Below are 16,520 nucleotides of genomic sequence, written 5' to 3'. Positions count from 1 at the left end.
CAGAAAATGTTTAATAAGCATTAAGAAAAACCAACACCGAATACTGTACGAACAATACAGCGCAACATCACTTGGCAGACTGCCATAGAATACTGTAAGTATGCTACACCTAGCAGCATAATACGTAGCTCAGTCTAGATTGCATGCCAAATACAGATTCTGATTATTCCTGGGTACTCCCTCGTATGTGCTGTTAATACATTCATCACACTTCACTGATTATACCCATGAACATTAGTTTGTCTTCAAAAACAAATGAATAACAAAAAATTAGCATTTGCATATTCCGCAATAAAGTATGCTTTTATCCATCTCAGTAATCACATTTCTTTTAAAACAGTACATTCTGTATTAATAAAAAGATATGTTTGTGATGCCCCGGACCCACAAGAAATGTCACCTTCCTGCATCCAAGCACCTTAGTATTCATGACCAGGACAAATCAATGGCAAGCCAGGCTAACCAAGACTTTTCAGTCCATAAATAAAGAATTTGTTAAAATCCGTGCTATAAAACTATGGTTAGTGTCACTGAGTGTTCAATAAATAATTCCATAAATAAATAAATTTAAATTCTAAAAGTAAAAATATCTAATTCTAAAAGATAACTTCCTTCATATTCCCTTCTTATCCTTGTCAGGACATTAGGAAGACTTTAAAGCTACAGCCCATTGCATTCCTGATCTGCTGTGCAGATCAAAACTGCACTGTTTACAGCCTACTGGGTGCCCAGGGCATCCTGCCTATCTTCTGATGCCACTACCCTGCGTTGTAACACCAACACAGCCAATTCATGTCTGGGATCTATCCATTGGGTCCAAACCACTGCTGCCAGTGGTTTCTTAATTGCTCTTGTCCATCTCACAATGCCGCCACTCCATAAAGCTCCTTCTTCCATGCATCTCCCATCCACAGGCTCAGCCACACCATGGTGATTTCCTAGCCTCTTAGTCCAGCTCTTTAAATGATCACCACTGTTCTATACAGTCCATGAGGATTATTGTTGTTGTTGTCTATAATATTAAATTGTAGTCCGAGCCGGTAATAAAGAGAGCTTTTTATACTTTTTATTGCTGTCTGTCCATGCAATCCGGAATTCCTGCAGCTTTGTTGCTCTCTATCTATGTCCCAGTTTTTGACACTCTAATTTAAGCTTGAGTGCTCTCATTAAACCAGGGAGAGTTTGTATATGCTTTGTTCACCTTTGTTTTAAGGGAAGCTACTACCCAGAGACTCTTTCTGAGTCACATTTTAATTTGATATTAGCTTATATACATTGTTTTCCACAATTATACTTGAGTTTTTAGAAAATGAAGAATTACATTGTAGATTTTACATTGTTCTTGTTTTAATCTGTGAATATATTGGTTATGACAAAAATAAATCAAACATAATTATCTAGTTATCAGAAATAATTTAATGGAATAACATTTAAATTTTGAACCTTAACTCTGTAAGTAATAAATAGATCTAATGTGTGGTCAATGTGCACATTGTTCCAAAAGTCCAAGTTTTTGCTTGGTGTCCATGGGCAAACTTTAGTCTTGCCCTCATTTTCTTTGTGGATAACAAAGGTTTCCTTCTAGCACTCCGCTCATTCAGATCTAATCTGTTCAGCCTCTTTCTAAAGGTATACTCATGCATTTTGATATCAACAGTGGTAGGTGCTACTTGTAGGTCCCGTGATTATATTTTGGGGTTCTCAGAATTTTTTTCAGAACATTGTGTTCTGCTTTAGGCTGAATTTGTTTTGGACAGCCTGGTCTTGTAAAAGTCAGCAGTTGTTTGAAATCTTCCCCACTTGTAAATATCTTTCTGACAGTGGAATTACTGATTTTGAATTGTTTGGAGATCTTTTTAAATCCCTTCTTTCTGAAGGCCTCAGATACCTTTTTTGATGCAGATATGGTGATATATGAGCTTTAAATAAGACAGGCTCATCCAAAACCCTTTCTAATGAAGTTCTAATCATTTGCACCTGATTCTACTTTTAAGTATTTCAAGTATTGAAAATGTAGGGGTGTATTTACATATTCCACATGCAAATTTTCGTTTACTGTATGTTTATCATTTCTTCAGTTTTAAACATTACTAGAAACATGCACTGTACGTGTACATTAGGAAGTAATATCTTTTTAAGCTTCTTTTTAAAAGGTGGTGGATTTTTTTGCACAGTTATGTCTTCAATATGGTTTTTAAGCCTTGAATGCTTATTTTCATACAGGCAGTCCAAGGCACTGGTTTGGCCTTCATAGCATTTACAGAAGCCATGACTCATTTTCCTGCATCTCCCTTTTGGTCTGTAATGTTCTTCCTCATGCTGGTGAACCTTGGTCTCGGAAGCATGTTTGGGACAATTGAAGGGATAATCACACCAATCGTGGATACCTTCAAAGTGCGGAAAGAATTTTTGACTCGTAAGTTTATAGATGATAATAAGATACTACAAACTATTCTTTATGTGGTGCATTGTTGTGGAAAGGTGATATATCAATAAAATTACAGTATGTTTAGATTCTTGCATCAGTTACATTGTATTATTTTTAGTAAGCTTGTATTGTAATATTTAGATGTAATTTGTGAATCCTTAAATTTGCTCCACAAATATTTATCTTATCAATGGTTACTTTGTAGCTTTTAGAGTTTAAAAGCAGAGTAAACAATAACAAAGACATGTACTAATATATTATGTAATAATCACAATTACACTTTGATTTCACAGTATTTGAGTTTGGTCTTCAAGTACAGTTTTTGGACATATTGCTTATATTAAGAAAAACTGTGTTTTGTTAGCAGCATAGTGACTCAACAATATGTCAAGTCTGAATTCTTCTTCCTGGCACGCTTTTGTCATGTGTCTCAGAATTACTCCTACAGTCAGAATTGTACTGAAAGTCTGGCTAGGATATGAATTTGTCTTAGCTCAGAGAAGGATCTGGGAAGAAGTTACAAAGTATTCTAGTTCCCAGTCCCAGTTAGGAATAGAGGCCATGTCTGAGAATGAATGACACCACAATTTAATGCACCACTTGCTGCAAATATACACTAAGGTTGACGTTTTGTAGTTTTCTTATACTAACACTGAGGCTTCACCACAAAGATAATAATATTTCAATTATTAGAAGAAGAAGGAAAACATAATTATGCAGCACTAAGCTGCATGTAATTGTTGCCAATTTGCTGTAATGAGCACCAAGTTGGAAAGATTAAGACACACACACCAAATGAGAGTTAAGCCTAAACACAGATACATTTATTTTACAATGAATGAACCACAACTACATTCAGAAAAATCACCTTCCCTCTGTTAAGGCTAAGGGAAATGTCTCAAAAGTAGCAGTTATACTGAAACTAGCCACAGCTATTTCGACACTGTTCCTGATTGTCTTCCTGTGTGTCATGTGCTGTGTCTCTTTCTGTGACCCCTCTAAACTTCTGCAAGGCTGTATTTATCTGTTGCCATGGGAGTCTGCACCTGCCTTCTAGAACATTCCTAGCTTGTAAGGTGTAAAGCTAATTTTCCAGGGGTCTATGGAATGTGGAGTTCAGTGTGCAACTTTGATATTTCACTGTCAATCACCTCTCTAGTTCCACTTATCTTCATGGTAATATGCTGGCTACTACAATATGGTTTCCATTCATGTTCACCTCTATGATGGTACTGTGATATTGCTTGTAATCCACATATGCATGCTCATCCACACTTGGGGCAATGGTCTTTAGGCTCATTCCAATTAACATAAATGCAGCTTGCTCTACCATTACCTTACATGGAATTGTGGGGAAATGTACAAATCTGTGTGCTACTTCATGCATTGTAAGGAAGTTCAAAGTTTGGTTGAAAATTTGAGACATTCTTGGTTGTGACTTACCAAAATCATTGCTACTGCAAACGTGCCTTTTTCTGTGGCCAAAAAATGTAATGTTGCCAACATTTTAATTTCACCTGATAGCACATGGCTTCTTCACAAAGGTGAATCGATCATGTAGCATACAAGAATATTATCAACTTACGAATATTATTCAATTGTAGTCACATCGATATTTTTTAAATTCCATTGTTGTCCAGTGTTTCCGAAACATTCTACCTTTCCCATGATGTGTGTGCTGATCTCTGCCAGATTAAAATCTTGTGGCAGCTTCTGCAGAGTTAGGACAGCTCATAAGTTCTCCTCGATCCTGGTGAATTTAGGAGTAATTTTCTCACTTAGGGAAACTGATAAAATTCATTTACTGTATTCCTACTCCTAAGAGTAGGGACAAGTTTGCATGACTCTGAAATTTTGATTCAGTTAGGACCGGTTTCCTGTTCAGAGATGCTTGATAAATACAGGCACTGGTCTGTGTGAAGTCTGCACATTCTCCCCATGTCTGTGTAGGATTCTCTGTGTTACAAATTATTTTGATTTAGCTTTGAGAACTATTGTCTTGATTCCCAGAAGATTTATGTTTAATATAACGATTCACTCATGATCTTATTTACGTTACCATTATTTATTTTATGTCTTTTTTACAGTTGGGTGCTGTCTGCTGGCTTTCTCACTTGGCCTTATCTTTGTGCAACGTTCAGGAAATTATTTTGTGGCCATGTTTGACGATTACTCTGCCACACTACCACTGTTAATAGTGGTTATTCTGGAAAACATTGCAGTTGCTTGGATATATGGAACAGACAAGTATGCTTTCTTTGTCTTTCACTCAGTTGATCTTGTTTAATTTGTAATGTATGCTAAAGAAAACTGTTTGTAACCAGTGAATGTAATTATATGATATTTTGGTTTTCCTTTTTAGATTTTTTGATGATCTCAAAGACATGCTTGGGTTTTCACCATTCAGATACTACTATTATATGTGGAAGTACATCTCTCCCCTTGTATTACTTGCTTTACTTGTGGCAAGTGCAATACAGATGTCATTAAATCCCCCTAGCTATAGTGCCTGGATTGGAGAGTTGGTAAGTATTTACAATTATATTAAAATGTTCATTATTTACACATTTTAATATACATATATACTGTATATTAAAGCTGCTGATTAATCACTGTTAATTAGTGCAATTAGCTTGTTCAGAATTTCTGTGATTAACATTTTCAACACAACTAAATGCATTAATTTTAATAATGGCTACAAAAGAATTCCAGTCCTCCTTGTCCAACAAAGAATTCTAACATCCAAAATAATCTCACTGACCACCTAAACTGCATCTCCTTTTCTTTTTTTGAATTTATGACTGATCCTTTGATAAATTCTCACATTGGTTTTATATCCTTGCCCCACAGTCAGATGATAAGAGACCTAATCACCCATTCCTCTGTCACACATGCACACATTCCTTTATAGAAGTGAGCTAAGCTCTCATCTGTGTGTGCTTATTTGCTCACAAGACTTCTACTCTACTGTCAATTTTCCTTTTGTGATCCCGAGCTGGAACACTTCAATAAAACCCTTCTTGCTGCTTTTAATCTAGTGGCAGTGGACAGGAAGTGGACAGATGATGGATGACACACATCGTCTCGAGGGCCCTTTGAGGAAAGACAGCCTCAACGCTGTCCACCCCCTCCAAGAATTCTTCAGCACACTGCTGCAGACATTATTCTGCACCCTTTCATGTGTACCTGAGAAAATTCAGCTGCATTCCATTTCATTGATCTTTATTTTGAAAGCAGAAAACTTGCAGAGTTTCTTCCTCATGCAGAAAATTTCTTTTATTGCAAAGACGATGGCTGCTGGCTTCAGTAACATCATACACATACTGGTGACAGCTAGTAACAAAAGGTTAAGCTTATGCATAACATGCTTTTCATTGAAAGTGTACATTAAAACTGTTTTGTGTCATTTGTGTTTAACAGAAAAAAAATTATGCTTGAAGGAAATACAAATACAATTTTGATTAATATACAGTTCATTTTGATAAAAGATTTTATATATATGCACAGCTAATGAGTCCTTGAAGTTTAAACAGCTGACCAATGAAGGCACTTGCAGTATTTGTCTTGTAATGTCATTATCTGATTTGAGGATATGAACAAATTTTGCCTCTGAAATTACTGTTATAGATATGCTTATTGTGATGTCATTTGGTTTTAAATCTAGCAATCAGTACCAACTTAGGCGTGAAAAGTATGAAGAATCAGCTCAGATCTAGACTAACATTGCTTACCCCACTGTTACATAAGGCCATGTTACATAAGACACAAATACAGTAAATGGAAGCAAGTATCTCTGTTATACCGTGGAACCTTGGATTGCAAGTACTGTAACTTGGTCTGCGAGTGTTTTGCTAGACAAGCTAAAATTTTTAATAAATTTTGACTTGATAAATGAGCGAGGTCTTGCAATGCGTGTAGTCTGTATACGCTTTGCCTGACGAGTGTCACATGATCACAACTGAGCTGATGGTTATCTCTCTCTCTCGCTGCGGGATTGTGGGTAATTGTCTCCCATTGTCGGGCTCAGTCAGCATGCCATACTCATATAGTCAACATCCATACAAGTGTATACTGTTTACTATAGCATTGTGAACATGTGTGTGTGTTGTAACATGTGAGTCCCTGTCTTGCATCCCAAAACACGAAGCTGAGTCTCAGTACTTTAGCAGCACCAGCTTTATTCAGCTTGAAACAGGAACAGCACGGTTATTTATTGCCACTCTCCTATACACAGACACAGCAGTCAGGCCAGGTTAGTTGGACAAGTAATACTGTGCCCTGCATTTATAAATTTCCTTGTATCACCCATCAACGGCAGGCGCTTATAGCATTCCAGCGATCTTTTCGGGTTCGCTTTTATGGCAAACTGCTTCAGCGCTAGGAGCCTGCGGTTGCTTCTGGACGCTCTTCTACATGTCATCCAGTTGGATGGAATCCCAAAAGAGTTTAGAAACTCACTTACACTAGCCATGATTCTTTTCAAAGGTAAAGTGCAGGTTAATTTGTTTTTACTTTATATTTCGTATTAATCATTTTTATATGAATAGTTTTGGGTTGTGGAATGAATCATCTGAGTTTCCATTATTTTTTATGGGGAAATTCACTTTGATATACGAGTGCTTTGGATTACAAGCACATTCCCAGCACGAATTATGCTCGCAATCCAAGGTTCCACTGTAATAAAATAATCCTGTGACGAGGCGAGACTTTTTGGAAGTTTTTTCAAGTACCGCTAGTTGAGACCTTGGCCATTAGATTTTTTCAAGTCACACCCTCCTTTCAATCATTTTCAACTACGCACACGGTAATCTCACCTCTCATTCATGTGAATGCTTTTAACAAACACATTTTCTGCTCTCTCAGCTCTTATAAATTTTAACGTTTTCCTCATTTTAAGTTCCCAATTAAAGAAGATGTATTATGTCCAAAACCTATTGAAGAATTTCATCACGAGGGGTTATCAACAGAAAAAATGAGTACAGAGGCAATCCTAGCAGCGAGAAATGATGAAGTCAAATGAATTAACACCAAAAATGTCGATCGGTTACACAGCAAATTGGTTAAATGGGTATTAATAGACTATGCTGAAACAGCTGGTGGTGATTGTGCGGAAGATGAAAACATCAACTTACAATATCTTGAATAATAACTACAGCCGTTAACACCGTCCGGTTTGCTTAAATTATACAACTGCAAAGACAGAACCGCAAAAGAGGCTAGTGCGTAGCGCAGGCATGGGAGTTGGCGAACGAAGTGAGCAGGGGGCAAAGCCCCCTAGTTAATGTGAATAACAAGAAAGTGTATTCTCATGCCGCACAGTGAAATAGTGGTTAGTATACTGTAGCTTTTTCACCCTTCTAGAAATGTTTTTTGATTTCCTGCCCATTCACCTGCGGTGGGTTGGCACCCTACCCAGGATTGGTTCCTGCCTTGTGCCCTGTGTTGGCTGGGATTGCCTCCAGCAGACCCCCGTGACCCTATATTTGGATTCAGCGGGTTAGAAAATGGATGGATGCCCATTCACTGTCTTTGCAGAGTATCTGTCCTCACATGAGCTTTGGCATTTGTACATCATGTTCCATTTTACTTGAGCATCCCTATAATATGTATTGGATGTTAATTGACATCTGCCTTACACCTAGTGTGGGATCTGTGGGTGGTGTTCCCACTGTACAAACTCAAAAGTTAAAGTATTATGCGCATTTATGTATTAAAAAAAAAAAAGAAAATCTACAATGTTTGAGCGTTTACAACTTTTTACTCCTTCCCATCTTAGATTCTTTACCTAGTAGTAACCAATCTTTCTCTCTTTCTCAATCTCTCTCACATAGCACACTGGGGATTTTGTTTCCTTTGTAGTGTACCAGTTATTTGTTATGAATTAACAGTGGCATCAAAACATAGTTCTCGTCTTTTGCAAATAATTTTGCTGTAGGCATGGAGTTCCCCCATAGTGTCAACATGCATGAAATGACAAAACTGTTCCAAACTTTAATTGCAGGAGAACCTGTGTGAACGTCTTTTGTTGAGGATAACTTGATGCCTCCTGGCAACCTTCATGACCTCAATCTCTCACCAACTAGAAAATCAGGCATCATTTAAACCACCAACTCTTAATGTTACCATCTCTTTCTTTTACTCTGATAGTAACAAATTTAGTCGAATAAGTTGTAAAGCCCTGGGATCAAACTTACTCTTATTATAAAAACAAACGGGAAAACAGTCAGAGACATGAGCACATTCCATATATACAGTTCATTATATGTCTTTCTTCACCTTATTAGGAGTAAACCAAAGTCAAAGTAATGAAAAGAAACACAAATCAAAACCAGATTGTCTCTGACAAAATCTTTCATTTAGTTAGTCAAAGTTCAGACTCTTGATTGTGTGTGCTGTCTTATAGTGATGTCATGCTGGCATAGTTCTGAACCACATTTCCCAGCAGCTTACAGCTTCTGTGGTCACAAAACAGGTATCGGCCCTTCACAAACGATATAAAATGTACAAAAGAAATAAAAATCAATAATACATCACTACAAAATAAAGATGTTAGAAAACATAGTACTGAAACACTAATGTGTTACTGACTGTGATATAAATAAAGTAACAATGAAAGGCAATAGAAACAAAGATGGAGATAAACGAAAGCAAGCAAAAAAAAAATCCTGTCATACTGGCCTAAAGATTTCTCTTCCATGTCACTGTGCATGATGGTGCATATCGTACCATAGAAGCCACTACCTCCTCTAAATTGCCAAGGTGTTCTGTCCCTGCCAGTGTGCTACTTTATCTTATTTGGAGACTTTTCATGGTACAGTATTGTAATATATAAAATGTGATGTAATACAATATTTTACATTTTGTAATTTGCTCAAGAATTGTTTGAATATATTCCTAGAATAACTAGATTTATTTGGTACATGCCTCATTTTTCTACATCTATGTCAACTTCTGCAGCCTTCCCTTCATAAGTAAGAGCAAGCTCCTGTTTTATAACTTCAAAACAGGATCTTTGTGTACTCCAAAGAAATGGAAATACATTTTTTTAACATCCTATGAATGTTCGTTACTGATTCCTTCTCCACCACAAGAAATTTGATAACACCCGCAATAACATCAATGCTATTTTGAGGGCAAAATAGGAACAAGCTAGGAAGCAGATTGTTAATCATTGCAGTAGCAAGTGGCATCTGTCAGATTAACCACAGAATAAGTTGCAGACATTTCCTGTTAAATTTGACTGAAGTATATTCTGCATCAAACTCTCCTATACACAGACACAGCAATCAGGCAGGGTCATGGCCAGGTTAGTGGCCGAGTAATACTGTTCCCTGCATTTGTAATGTTCCTTGCATCACCCATTGATGACAGGCGCTTATAGCGTGACCACAATCGGCTCAGATTTGCTTCCACAGACGTGGTGATCACGCTTTGGGACGCTCTTTGGCATGTTGTCATGTTGGGGAGAGTCCCAAAAGAGTTTAGAAACCTCACATCTCCCACCTCAGCTTTGTCCACACAACGTACTTAATAATCGATTTTTATTGATAATGTCGATTAGTTGTTACAGCTCTAGTGCAAACCTCAGGTGGGCAGTGGCCAGGGCCAGGATTCAAACAAATGGCACTGTGTGGCAGTAACACAAACCCTAGCACAGCCTCCCTCAGATCTTTACTATATCTATTGTAAAAAGGAAGAGACTCAACACACGTAGAAAGGTTTTGGGCAGCCACCCGTATAATATTCCTAGCTGCAAAGGTTTGTTTTATCTTTCAGCAGAGTAGTTGATTGTAGAGAGTCCAAGACAGAACTGATGAAGGTTGGAAAAGATGGCAGTTTTAAATGGTCAGACAGGAAGTGATGTATGTTCCGGCGCCGGAACTGGAAGTGGCGTTCTTCTGGGCACCGGAACTGGAAGTGACGTTCTTCTGGGCGCCGGAACCAGAAGTGATGTTCTTGATTCAGATCAGGTTTTCCCGCGGTTAGTCTGTAGAGATAGCAGGAGAAGGTTTAATGCACCCCGCCCTCCTCTGGCCTGGCGTGGAATTACCTTTACTTGGTCCACACAATGTCCCCCTATTCGCACGTGTGTGACACTATATAAGTAAATTATTCAAGTCTGTCGGCCTGTTACAAATAGAAGGATTGTGTATTATATTTAAGTGGTTATTTATTATTGTTTAATTTATTGTTACTTTGTACTGCTGTTTATCAAGTACATGTTTAAAACTTAATGTAATAAATCAGTGAGCACTTTTTTTAGCTGGTCTTTTTTTTAGTATTGGGTAACTTACCTTCAGGTGGCATGAGGTACATTTCAGTTTGAAGTACTTAGGGTGAGCAATTAATAGATAAAGCTGAATGGGAGGAAGAGCTGACTGTTGGTTTAGCAGAGTCATGAAAATGCAGCCAGTGTAGTCGATCATTTGTTACAGTGGTTCATGTCTTAGCTTATACTTATGCACGTATGTAGCATCAATGTGAAAGTGAAGATAAAGGGGGCAGTACCAACTGCTGAAGAAAGGGATGTACAATGTATACTATTTCATCCTTCCATTTCTAAATTTACTTAATTCAGTTCAGGGTTGCAGGGACCACAGCCCATCCCTGCAGTGCTCCTACCCTTTTTCTAATTCAGGGCATTGCATTTCTGTGTTTTTGCTTGATGTACTGGTAGCTCCGAAATGAAAACCTGGCTGTATTTTACAAATTTCAATGGTGAATGCTTACTTTCTTACAGTTTTGTATATACGTACATGTATTTGATTATTCCACCATTATTTGCAGTTTTTTTAGTGTTTTAAACAAACAATTATATTCAGTAATACTCTGCTTTAATATGAGTAAGAATAGCTGAAAATACATTCGTGTTGTTAAAATTAAACTGTGTTTTATATTTCTAGGCTACAGATAAAACTCTAGGTTACCCTGTATGGGGTCTAGTGGTCTGCGTGTCCTTAGTGGCAGTGGCTATTTTACCGGTACCTGTTGTCTTCATTGTACGCTACTTCAATCTGGTTGATGAAAGCTCCAGCAGCCTTTCAGCTGTAACCTACAAGAAGGGAAGAATTATAAAAGATAATTTAAGTCCAGAAGATGATGATACAAGTCTGATCCATGGCAAGTCACCAAGTGAAGTACCATCACCAATGCCCGGAAAAAGTATTTACCGAAAGCACAGTGGCTCTCCAACAATGGATATGGTAAATGCACCCAATGGTCGATATGGAATTGGATATCTCATGGCAGACATGCCAGACATGCCCGAATCTGACTTATAATTAATTGAACTGTCTAGTATACTGTCCCTAGTACATTGTATGTATATATACGTGCACTTAGTTCATCTGAAGAAAATGAAATCTGTAAACAATATTAACTGTATATCTTGTAGATAAATGTTAGCACTTGACATGTACTGTACACTGTATCTTGCTCACAGAGAAAAAGTGAGAGGCAAAAAGCAGCAACCAGTTTGCTAAAGGATGGCTGTATAAAAAGTAGCTGTTTTGCCAGCAGTTAATCTGGAAGCCAGAAAGACATGAGCCACTTTAGACTGTACGCAGTTTGTTTTTGTTTTTTTGTTTTTTTTTTCTTTCAAAATTTTCTCTGCTCATGCTTGAGGGTTGTCTCAAGCTTAGCCAGTTCTTGTGAATTTGCAATACAAATACATATGTGAAGGAAGCCGATTCATCTTTCAACCCAACAAATTATGTGCCTAACAACTTCTGATGTTTCTTGTGTATAGAATGTTAAACGGGATTTGATCATTTATACTTTGTTCTGTAAATATATATAATATATACATATATATTTATCTGAATTGTTTAAATCAAAAATGACTTTTTTTGCTTAGATGCTCAGACTTTAAGCTTTTGGGGCTTCATACTCAAAAGTATGCTCCAGTGTATAAAAATGTGTTTAAATGTATGTGACAGAACACAGAAAGTGATGGTCTGTTATATAAGCTATCTGTTGTCTAAGCTACCCCTGCCTTACATCTGTTACTACTAAGTAAAGTTAAAGCTGCATTTTTATCTGAGATAAACAGGCTTAGAAAATAAATGGTTATTTTAATATGGTGACATGATGCTGCATTGAAGTCTGAATTTACATTAAGGCCCAGTCACTGTCTGTAAATTGGTGACTCTGGATTAGCCTGGTATGGAATCAGTGTGAATGTTTGTATGAAAGTGGCCTATGACGAAGTGGTGCCCTGTTCAGGAGTAGTCCCTGCTTTGCACCAGTACTACTGGCAAAGGCTTTGGTCCTCCATGACCCTATACTTTGAGTAAGCAGTTTCAGTAAATGGGTGTATAGGTTTAACCACTGCAGACATGCAAAACATTACATGTTATGTGCAATCTAAACAATTTATAAAATAGGCAAAGAATAATATTAAAGAAAACATGAAGCTTGGTGCTGCACAACAGTCAAAAGGTGGATACATAAAGGTGGAAACTACATTGCAATTACTAATAAACACCACAGAGTCAACCATCCAATGACTAAGCCACTTATTCAATATCACTAAAACGTTGTTTTTTGGAAAACAATAAAATCCATTAGAAATCAGCTACAGTGAGTTAATTAATTTGAGCCCAGTCGCTAAAAATATGAATGTCTGTTGTAATTTAAGATAGTGCCTTTCCTAGTGGCTATCAAATCCTGCTTAACTAATTGAAAAGATTGCTGCAAAAAAAAATTAATAATGTATTATACCACATGAGGGGTAATCAAAAAGGTTGCAACATGACCTATAAAGAGAATAAAACTGTGAAACTAGACAAGGTTACTTTACACATAATCCCCCTTGAATGCCACACAGATCAAACGTTTTGTCGCTGTTCTGTAGGTGACTTGACTCTTCATTGGAATAGCACATTTGATGGAGGTTATCGCATGGAGCCAAGTTTAATAAATCGAGTGGCTGTGGCATCTTTTTGAATCCACAGTTTCTCAGATCATTCTTTACAACTCATACAATGTGAACAGAGACTTTGTAGCAAAGAATTAGCTAGAAGGTGGACAGCTCCCGTCATCAGTTTTCCCTGCTTGAATGTTGCAAATAGCTAAGCAAGTCAGCATAACTTGACAGGTTATGACAAAGGCTACACCTTAATGATCTCACTGGGCCTCTAATATCTTAGGTGTTGGAGGATCACCATGCTTCCATCATTTAGATTTTTGTTTAGACTCTTGGTTATAGTGACATATCCAGGTTTTATCTGTGGTCAAGGAATGCTTCTTAGTTTCTTTTATTGTAAATCCACTAATTAGAGATTCTGCTCGCAACACTTGATGCAAGAAATCGGGAATGAATATTCTGGACAAGCAATGTGAGCAGCTCTTATTGTTCCATAGTCTCTCATGTACTCTCACTCTCTGATTCTCCATCATGATTTGCTCAACCATAGCAACAATTTGTTACTGTTCTCTATGTAGATTCTCCGCCGGACTTTGGGTTACTTCAAAATACATCCTTCCATGACATAATTCTACAGCAGCCCATTTCTTGATTATGGCAAATGAAAAGGACTAGTCTTGGTACACATTGTCTAAGTGAGAATAAAACTCTAAAGTCCTAATGTTATCTAGAGTTAGAAAATCAATGGGAGCATTCCTGATTTTTTGCATTTTTCAGCATCGAAAGTGATTTGGTTTTTATACAAGAAACACACATTTAAAGGCACAAAGCTAGAAACTTGTAATTCACATGTTTTAGTACACTGGTGCTAATCTTTGGCCAAAGACAAAATCATCGATGTAGAATACACCACCACATTCGGTATCAAAATATTTTTGGTTGTCGCTCATATATGCTGCAGACATAAATCAGGTGAAGAAAAGCTTGATCCAGAAAATTAAATATCAAAGATTAAAAAGTAAAAAAAAACAGATATTTCTGAATATTATAGGGGAATCTGATTTTCAGTATAGAATTAAATGTTGACCCTGAAGACATGTTCTGTTGAGACCATTGAGTGATGAAATAATGTCTTTGTGGAATAAAGAAAAACAAAGGCAATCTGCAGTATTCCATTTTAGAGTTTTGCAGCCTAGGAGTTCTATTACAGACAAGAATCCTATTTATCAGATTGGCGTGTGTTGGATATTTTATCATAACTTTCACGTCATCACTGTTGTCAACTGGAACCACTAAAATCGTACTTTCAAACGCAGGAGGATACTTGGCCAGGGTGTACTTCATAAGTCCAGTCAGAGTTATAAAACCACGATTATTATTGTTATGTAATGTGATCTATGACATATAATGTTCATATTACACACTGTTACTTTTATTACTTTGTATTTATAATGCAGTTACACTCTGTTAAGTGTTAAGAAGTGTATTCAAGACGGTATTGCACATATAGAAAGTACTACATAAGCAAAAAAAGAAAAAAACTGCACGATATAAAGTCTGTATATTCAAAGCTGCTGTTTGGATATGTACTGCTGTATCAACTAATACTTTTATCATTTATTCAATTTTTATGTGTATGACAGAGTAAGACAAAATGTGCGTGCATTGCACGTTGGTCTTCACAGAAGCTCAGACGCTATTACACATTCTGAAAGCTTCATTTGGCTTATTAGGCTATTCAAACCGTATCCTCAGCTTGCCTGTGTTCGTACCTTCTTCTCCCTTGTATTTTAGCAATACCTTCAATAAAATAAAAAAAAACTGAAAGCTAAGCCAGTTATTGTTCTAATAAAGGAACGAAAGGCAAGAAAATGCATAGCTTGTTATGCTGTATGGCAAAAAAACTCATGAAAAAAAATTCATTCTTTGAGAAAGCCATCTCACAATTTAATCGCAGCAACTCTTACACAAACTCTCTTCTGTCAGGTGCTATTAAAATGAAGTAAGCCATCAAAACATAATACAAATCCTCATATTGTGCTGAATGTATCAAATCTGTTACTGTTATGGCTGTTAGTTGATAAATGAGTGTATAAACTTTTTGACACCTGTTACTTTGATAGTAATAGTAATGATATAAATGATTGTAAAAATATATAACAATAAATAACACCAGTTTAAACTTTTTATAAACATCATGCGTCAGTACTTTATGTGCACAACTTGTTTAATCCCAAACTAAACTGTAAAATATTTACTAATTCCATAGATACTAACAATGCAACAATTACAAAATTCTATAAATCTCTTGCTGTAGAACTGTATGTATATAATATGTACAGTAAGTGCATATATCATTTAATTTTGACAGTTAACACTATATGTGTAACTTTACAAAACTGTTACTAATTTAATGTACTGGATAATGTAGTTATCCTTTTTTTCTACACTGGTGCATATTGTTTTGATATAGGTCCCTTTGTCTTTTTAATATTAACTGATGTGGTGTCAATGTAAAATTGTTAAGAGGCTCAGAATTCTTGTACACTTTTATTTTTCTTTTGGTTGCTTTAAGGGGCTGTTTCTTTTACCAAATGTACATAAAAAGAATTAAAATAAAGCTGTTTCTACATCTGTATCAGTCTTATTGAGCCATTCTTGTCGAGGTTGTTCACAATGTTTTAACGGAATTAAGTTTTTGACAGGATCATTTGATGAAAGTGTTCCGGGAGGTGTACAGTAGAGGCGTAGATTAGTTCCCTTGACTCCTTTTTTGACTTTCTGTGCTGTAACTGCAAAATATAGAAATGCATACAGCATAAACATTTGGCCTAGAAAAACATAAAATGTATGCACAAAAGGAGAACACAAAATGTCTCATGATCAAAACCTGCAGAATCTATTTCAAGGAAGAATGACAGAAGTTTTGAAGTAAGATAGTTATACTCACTAATGACACAGAGTGGCGACTTCCTGTGTATTGGTTAGCACAGGCATGTAGGAATTTCACTGTATGCAACACACATGACAAAAATGAGCCTATTAACCTATATAAAATCTCTTGGGTGGCGTGGTGGTGCAGAGGATAGCACTGCTACTGTACCTACCATAAGCTTACAGTTTTTCTCAGTTGCTTATAAGCTTTTTTCAAGCCACCAGTTATGTTGTCATTTATACGACATTGGAAAGGGTAAGGTTAAGCAAATTAAATAAAATGGCTTCAGC

At 36.6% G+C, this 16,520-nt stretch overlaps 1 protein-coding gene across 1 annotated transcript in view; it reads left to right on the top strand.

Annotated features, from left to right (window-relative positions):
* slc6a15 (solute carrier family 6 member 15) overlaps positions 1-15,933 on the top strand; it is a 115,805-nt gene extending 99,872 nt beyond the window's left edge. Inside the window, exons 9-12 of the mRNA XM_039761769.1 lie at positions 2,224-2,416; positions 4,516-4,675; positions 4,791-4,953; positions 11,332-15,933. Of these exons, the coding sequence (XP_039617703.1) occupies positions 2,224-2,416; positions 4,516-4,675; positions 4,791-4,953; positions 11,332-11,709 (894 nt within the window). The 3' untranslated portion in view covers positions 11,710-15,933. The remainder of the gene's footprint in view (positions 1-2,223; positions 2,417-4,515; positions 4,676-4,790; positions 4,954-11,331) is intronic.
* Positions 15,934-16,520: the final 587 nt, after the last annotated feature.

This window comes from Polypterus senegalus, chromosome 8, assembly GCF_016835505.1.
Source record: "Polypterus senegalus isolate Bchr_013 chromosome 8, ASM1683550v1, whole genome shotgun sequence".
Taxonomy (NCBI): Eukaryota; Metazoa; Chordata; class Cladistia; order Polypteriformes; family Polypteridae; genus Polypterus; species Polypterus senegalus.
Note: the sequence above shows the minus strand (reverse complement) of the source record. Positions and strands in the feature narration are given on the sequence as shown.